This window comes from Carassius gibelio, chromosome B20, assembly GCF_023724105.1.
Source record: "Carassius gibelio isolate Cgi1373 ecotype wild population from Czech Republic chromosome B20, carGib1.2-hapl.c, whole genome shotgun sequence".
NCBI lineage: Eukaryota > Metazoa > Chordata > Actinopteri > Cypriniformes > Cyprinidae > Carassius > Carassius gibelio.
The window spans coordinates 23,546,897-23,555,176 of NC_068415.1; the positions used below are offsets into that span (position 1 = coordinate 23,546,897).

Here is an 8,280-nt window from a genome sequence, read left to right on the forward strand (position 1 = left end):
GTGTGGTGCGCCATTGTGTTTCTGGATTTCAAACCGAGTAAAAGACACCATTCACACTTTCAGTTTGGACTGTTTATGTGGGAAGCGGGAGGACGAGCACTTGATGCGTGAGTGTGTTTGTGTTTGTGCATGTGTCTGTGCACATGTGTTTGGCAAAAGATGAAAACAGTGATGAAAATACAAGCAGAGCTGATTGCATGCTCTGGGGATAGTGTTCCAGTTTGATCCTGTGGTGCATGCTAGTATCGGCTTGACAGGCACACAGCTGCCACCTAGAGCACTGTTCGAGCATACTTACGTACTACTTTACCTTATTCTGAAATACATAGCATGTAAACAGGCCACAGTAAACATATTTATGCATGCATAAAATACAGATGACATGAAAACACATTTTCCACAATGTGCAGCATCCCAAAATTGCACTGCACAGACTCTCAATGCAATGCACTCAACTTGACCTTCTATTCCTGTGCTAAATATTAAGCATAAATAATTACAGATTAGATTATTTTTTTCATCTTGTCCTAATTCACATTTTTGCCTTGAAACTGAACATTTAAAAATAACTTACTGCACTAGCTGTTTTTTTTTTTTCTTGCCTGAAAATAAAACAAACTTTTGTGAGATTTAGTTAGGAGAAGAATAAGTAGAAAAAAAAGAGATTGTTGTAAAGTGTATAATTTCAACAAACAATAATTATCCATTGTACCGGAACAAAAGAGTTTGATTATGCTTCATTAAGAATGAATAATTAAGGATGAATTAGTCAAGCTTAATTATGGATATGATAGATTTACACATAAATATACACACACACTAAAACCTTGTCATCAAGCAATACATTTTTATACTGAGTTATTTATTAATGAAAGAACAAACTTTTGGCTTAAGAATGATCATTGCTTTAATATTACAAGCCTACAAGGCTGTGTCACTCCCTGTAACTGCCGTGACCCTACACAAAATCGTCTCGCGAGCTCAAGAGCCCATTTGAGGGGTGAAATTGAATTTGCCTCTATGATTAGAAATGTCAGAGTGATGAAACGGCATACAACTGCCGGAGGTTAAACATGGGAGACATCATTAAAGAAACAGACGCCAGTTTATTCTTCATTAATGGAGACAGAAAAAAAGAGAGGGAGAAATAAAAAGAGAGAGAGAGAGAGTGAGAGGAGAAGGATTTCTATGTATGCTTTGCCGTGTTTGAGAGGCTGCTGGGCTAATTTGACCTTTGAACATTTACTGCACCTCATTACAACTGCTCACAGCTTATTAACTTGCCTGCTGACTGGAGAGATTGACCACACATTCCTCACTGTCATTCTACTATCATTCACTCACCCTAAACCACTTTTACCAAAGAAGGACATTTTCCTAATTCAGCATCCTTTGTTGTTACTGAGAGCAATATTTATATTAGCCAATCACAGCCATTCCTGTAACCCGACCCCCAAAATTAGAAGGCAGTGACTGGTTGCCTGTTCCAAGTGTTCCAAGCCAACAAACATATTAATGTATCATATTTGTTTGAAACACATTAAATGGCTCCTCATACACACAACAACACCAAAAAGCACTAAACCTTCAAAACGATTAGCAGCATGCTAAATCCAAAACAGAAGATATTACAGGATTTCAGTCCTTTACCATTACCTTTAACTACTTCAATAGATCCCTTTTTAACTTTAACCCATCATATAAATAGTGGACTTTATACTGTGGCTTGAATCTGCACAAAAAATCTGAATGTGTTCTAGGAAAAAGAAAACTAAGGCACACAGAATTTATAAAAAAAATATATAAAATAAACTATTTTAGATGCAGTCAATAATCAGACTTGTTCAAAGCATAGCCCGCGCAATTCAATTTTCATAATGACATAGCAACACCAAAAATCAACTTGATATTACAGTCAGCCAAATAAAGTGTAACAGGGTCACTCACGGTCATTGCACTGGGTGCCAGAGTAAGAAGTCATGGAGCAGTCGCAGGTGAAGTTCTCCCACTGCTGGATGCATACACCCATGTTGGCGCACGAATCCTCCTGGCATGTAGTGCTGGGCCCTGATGTGGAGGTGACAGAAATGGCATGAGTCAACAGTAATGGCAGATTTCAGCAGGCACCTCTGTCACAGGCAGCACAGCAAGACTAGCATGCATGCAAAGTCATTCATGGCTCAGCATCAGTAAACAGATTCATGATAATGCATTCATTCTGAATACTGAGCAACACTGTAGTAGAACTTTCAGACAAGCAATATATATATACATATAAACAAAAATATATATACATATAAACATATATATATATATATATATATATATATATATATATATATATATATATATATATATATATATATATATAAACAAAATAAAAATAAAAAACATTTTCTTATTCAGTATGTTGGTCTTGTTTCCCCAGTATTTTTTTAAACAGGTTTGCATTTTTATTTTAGTTCAGCATTGCACCATTATGAATAAGGTTAAAATAATACAAAATATTGTCTAAATTTCTACATTGCAATAATGACATCTGGGTTGCCATGTTGAGAAGATATGACAATGTTAATACAATATCACTTTGTAACCCACCTATGGACAATTAGTCTGTACAACTTATTGAAAAGGCCTGCAGGAAGATGTGTATCTACAACAGGTATGCATCTAATACAGTATGTGTTAAAATGACTGACAATACAGTACTTGATTCCTTATGATTGTTGTTGTGCTGAGCAGTCTGGCAGTTTATCAGTTACAGCAGCAATGTTTACTCCAGCCCACTGCTCTCATATTCTAATCTATCTCTTTCTGTCCCCACTACTGATACACAGTCACTGATTTACAGATGCAATTTTGGTTTATTACAATACAAAGTACTGATGATACAGATTAGTACCATGGATCCCTGAAAATCTAACACTGATAGATGCAAATATGAAGTTAAATCCTCATGTACAGATGAATAAGTCACACATTTTTCAATATAGTAAAAGATCTTGATAAATTATTTCTGTATGACCTAATTAATATGTGATTAGCTAAGCCAAGCCATCTTGTGACATTCCAGGTGTCCCCAGTGATACCCATGTTTGGGTTTATACTAACATTTCAGAAAAATAAATAAACCAAAATATATTAAATGGAAACAAGTCATAATATCTTACATAAAGTATTGTGTACTGGAAAACAAGATAAAACTATTGATTAAGAGAAGTTTCTTTATATATATATATATATATATATATATATATATATATATATATATATATATATATATATATATATATATATATATATAATTTTATTTTAAGCAGTGTATTCTTTCGAGATACAAAAACAGCCATGTTGAGAAAAAAATATATAATAATAAAAATAAAATAAATAAATATGTGAATGCACCATCTATACACATTTAATTCTTCTGCACTTAATAACAGATAATTATTGAATATTTAAGAAGGAATGCAAACAATTGTTTACACTCTATCTGAGATTCATTAAAAATATAATGACGTCAATTCCAGCAGCTCAAAATATAAACAAAAGAAGAAACCAAGAACAAAGAAACCAAACTGACAGACATGCATTCAAAACGAGAGCAAAGCTCTGAGAGCGGATGAAAGTCTCATCTGGCTGAAAGTGCTTTTATTGAGTCAGGAAAGCAATGTAAGAATTCTTTCTTTTCTCTTGCTAGTTTCCGCCTCTAATGAGTCCCCAACTGAACCACTCTTGGATGCTCTCAACACAGTATAAATGAGTAATTGCCAAAACATCCATTAAAATGCTTCAGTAGGGGAGAGAATTGTGGCCAATTGCTGTAGAACAGCGGGACACTAGACAATGTCTCGATTTTGATGTGTCTTCAGTGGAAAGCTTTGAGCTGGAATGTTCTTTTTGGTGGATATTTATAGGGATTTTATTTAATATTAGTGTCCCTCAGCTACAGCACATGTCAGCTCTGGACTAAATGAAAAGTTGCGTAAAAAAAAAAAAAAAAAAAAATAATAAATATATATATATATATATATATATATATATATATATATATATGTGTGTGTGTGTGTGTGTGTGTGTGTGTGTGTGTGTGTGTGTGCAAAATACTGCAACATGCTATAATATATTTTTTACTGGATAAACATTCATGTTAAAACTCATTGCAACTTTCAGCCAGGTGTGTGTGGGTATATGAGGTGATATGGTTGAACCCTCTACCTTGCAGGTCGGCTTTGGTGAAACCAACTTTGTTAGCAGGAAATTTTTTGTGGGAAAAAAGGGATAATAAAACAGTTAGTGGAGGGAATGTCAGTCAAGAGGGAGGAAAATGTGTGTATGTGTGTTTTGTGTGTGAAGGATAATGAGAGAGTAACGTAGGTAAAAACTTTAGTAAGTCAAGGATAATGATGAGATGACTACCTCACACAAATCACACACACACACACACACACACACACACACACACACACACACAACACACACACACACACACACACAATGCTGTTAACATGCCCTCGGTCAAGGCGCCATCTAGTGGTTATAGGGGCTCTCACATCAACAAAACAACAGAGAATAGCAAAAATTCCATTGAGGCACAAAAAATATAACTAACATACAGGTAAACATTAGAGAGGAAAGTAGGTTCAGAGGTTAAATCAGGTTTGAATTTACTGGTTAACAAACAGAGCAGTGTTCCAGGGATTGGTCAACATTTAAATTGAATTGAAGACAATGACACACCTTCACATCCACGTTCGATCTGCCCACTGCGGAACAGAGCATCATTGATGAGATCAGGCAGGCGGCCATTGAGATCCATGGAAGCTAAGCAGCCCTGGAAACCCTCACGAGACACCACCAGCTTTGGCAGATTCTGGTACATGTTCGGTCCTAATCCGGCTACAAACAGATCACCTGCAAAGAGTGAAAGAATTAAACTGTAACATCCTACACTGGCATACTTTACAGTGTTGTTTATGTGCTCAGTATGCAAAATATTCCCATTCACATAAACATACCAATATATATTTTTTTCGTTTTTGTTTCTTTAATATGAAATGTCAAGCGCACAATCAAAAATGTCTGTACAGCTGACCTTTCAGGTCCAGATTTTTCGCTCCGTTGACCACCTGGCTGACAGACTTGGCATCAACCTTTAGCGTGTGTGTGTTGCTGGCGTCTCGAGTGATCACCACATTGTGCCACTGGTTGTCGTTAAGAGGACTGTCGCTGTTTCCCTTCAGAAGACTCGGTCCGTTTCCCAGGTCAAACACATAGTGAATATACCTGACGAACACACATACACACTGAGCTCAAATGCATCCATGTCCCAAATCCATTCAAGTGCACTTCACTGAAGAACACTCAGCCAAAAGTACATATTGAAGCAAACTCTGATCAGCTGAGAGGCTCTCTATTAGATGACAATAAGAGTGGACACTCGATTTAAAGTGGAACAAGGTTTATGTCCTGCTGGAGGGTAGACCATAGGCCAAGTGGATCTTCTGTTTGGATGGACTAGGCTAACCATGCTTCATTTACTTTACTAATCATACAATGCTAAAATCCTATAAGAATATTTGCTAGGGATAGATAAATTGTGTCAACCTTGTCTTACACTGAACAAAATATGAAGAGAATGAAATATTTAGCAGGAAATAACAGAGCATGGGGTGCCATCTGGATTTGACTGAATAAATTTGGCTAAGATCAGTACTATTTGATTTTACTGGGTCAGTATAATATTTCTTCTGCCTGCACAGTCCTGGTTACATCAAAAAAAAAAAAAAAAAAAAAAAGAAGAAAGGAAAGGAAAGAAAAGAAAAGTTTTTTTTACATTTTTTTAGTTAATTAAAAAGCACAAATAGTTAGTACATTTTGATAGATTATTCATATTATTATATAAATGTGATTATTTGTCAGCAGAATGTGTTGAATTATTATTATATAGTTAAACCAGATACAGAAGGTAAAAAAAATAATAATAATAATAAATAAATAAATAAGTTAAAATTAATTTAAATTCAATTTCAGACTTTCTTTCTTAACATGTTATAAGTTGAGAAGGCCATGGAAACTAAGAGTGATGTTGGTCAAATGTTTTTAATTCTATGTTTTAAATGAGTGCCTGTTTTGGTATCCATCAAGAGTATGATGACTCGCTCATAATACTCAAAAGACGGTCACTAGTCGCCACCTGCTGGTGTGAAACAATCTGTTTGGTGAACATATTTAAAATCTTTTGTGTTACAAGATCAAGACTCACTGAATGGATCAGTCTGCAGATCAGAACAAATCTTTTTGGTGAAGATATTCATCAATCAAATTCCCCACAATTAGCAGTTCAAGGTATTCTGAGGTGTGTAGTAGTTTGGCAATCTTGAAAATGAACATACATTTAGCCACTTTACAGTAAACAAGTCTCGGCCTGAATGAAGTTGACTTCCAACACTCCCGGAATAGACTTCCAACCTTTCCAATTTCCTCAATAAAATGGTTATATGGTAAAAATAATTCTCTGGAAATTTTGCTGTACTTCCACTCACCCTTTGACAAGCTCCACTGCAATAAAATCATTCCCATCTCCACTGTTGAAAAGAATGAATCCATCACCCGAGGTAGTTTTGAACTGAAAGAAAAGATGCATGGTGCTGTAAGCCTGGAGTGTAGCAAGACCCAGATAGCTTCCTTTGGTCTTGAAGGTAACTGGATCGGCCACAATGGAGCGCATGCCGAAACGAGCATTGAGCTCGCAGAATTCGATGTCCCCGTTCTTGCACATGTCAATATAGAGGAGGCCATTGAATTTCAGGCCTTGCAGGTGACCAATGAAGTTGGACGGAGCCATGGAGGCAAAGCGCCGTTCTGTCAGGATTCCGGTCTCGATGTTACTGAACTCCAGACGAGTGTGGTCACCATTCATCTGACCTATGAAAGAGGAGTAGGAGGTCTTGGTAAAGTGATTATTAAGTGTCGGATTCATGCATTACATGGGGGCAGCCACTGAAAAACTGTTCTGAAAATATTATACTGCATTCGTACCTTCAGCTACATCATCATCCACCATGAGTTTGAGGTTTTTACCACGCCGCATCACTTTGACTGCGTGCCAGTCATTGTCGTTCACTTTCTGGCCAGCATACAATGTCTCTGGTCCTTTACCTGAGAATGATGTGTGTCAGTTAGTGTTTGCACACATTAGCACTGCAAATCAAATGTCTGTCATCTCAATATTTTAATAAATCATGTGTATTTAAATGTTTAAATTTCTGTCCTTCGGATGATATATAATAGAAATATGTTTACAAATTTTACTTGCGGTACATCAATAGTTCCAAGGAAAAATAACATTTGCTATTACCCAGAAAAGTTCAAGACATGACACAAAACTAAGGTTTGGCTGAGCTATGTGTTGAATACTGTAGTTTATCCATACCACAGAAATGGCAAGTGTACTAGTATGCTAGTAATCTGTTCCAAACATAGCAGTGGACATTTATTTCTTTTAAGGGTGCTCTGTAATACAAATACATAGTCTGCACTAACAAGTACTGGTTGAGAGCACTGACTGTTGTGCTGATTTACTGGTTCCATTAACATAAGCGGCTCAAATATATTGAGTATTTAAACTTCAAATTATTGCACAAGGCAAAGTGCCTCTCTAAAAGCATTGTAAAATTAAAATGGTTAATCAGCACTACATTAGCACTTTCTGTTCAGCCATTTGGCTGTTACCTGAAGAACAATCTTCATAAACAAAAACCTTTAATCGACTCTAAAAGCTACAGAGATCTAAATGACCTGACCTGTGTGTTTATACAAATCTAGACAAGCAAGAGATTTTAGAGATTTTATAGTTTAAATTTATGTATTAGATCACATTAAGACAGCCAATTACTTTAATTGTATTGAAAGTCTCCTCTCAAATTGATTATAAATTTGCCTTCTTCCTCATTATTTAGAAAATAATGTTTTTCCCACCTCCATTTATTCATAAAAGTGGCAGCCAGAACTGGTGTGTGTGTGTGTGTGTGTGTGTGTGAGTGTTTGCTTTTATTTTAATCAACAAATCAATCAAAAAAAAAAAAGCAGGCATCTCTGTTAAGATATATAATAAATCATTTACAAAATGTTGGTCACACTTAGGTGCAATTCTCAATATTAGCAAACCATTAACTACTTTTGCTCCCTTTAACTTTTACCTCAATAAACTCCTAATCTGCTGCTTATTAATAGTAAGATAGTTGTTAAGTGTAAGTATTGGCTAAGATTAGGGATGTA

General features: G+C 35.7%; 1 protein-coding gene across 1 annotated transcript in view; it reads right to left on the bottom strand.

The window, feature by feature from the left end:
• Nucleotides 1–1,939: 1,939 nt before the first annotated feature.
• LOC127983545 (neurexin-3b-like) overlaps nucleotides 1,940–8,280 on the bottom strand; it is a 12,662-nt gene continuing 6,321 nt past the window's right edge. Inside the window, exons 4-9 of the mRNA XM_052585735.1 lie at nucleotides 7,042–7,161; nucleotides 6,546–6,927; nucleotides 5,096–5,286; nucleotides 4,741–4,914; nucleotides 4,219–4,245; nucleotides 1,940–2,067 (exon numbers count right to left, since the gene is read on the bottom strand). Of these exons, the coding sequence (XP_052441695.1) occupies nucleotides 1,940–2,067; nucleotides 4,219–4,245; nucleotides 4,741–4,914; nucleotides 5,096–5,286; nucleotides 6,546–6,927; nucleotides 7,042–7,161 (1,022 nt within the window). The remainder of the gene's footprint in view (nucleotides 2,068–4,218; nucleotides 4,246–4,740; nucleotides 4,915–5,095; nucleotides 5,287–6,545; nucleotides 6,928–7,041; nucleotides 7,162–8,280) is intronic.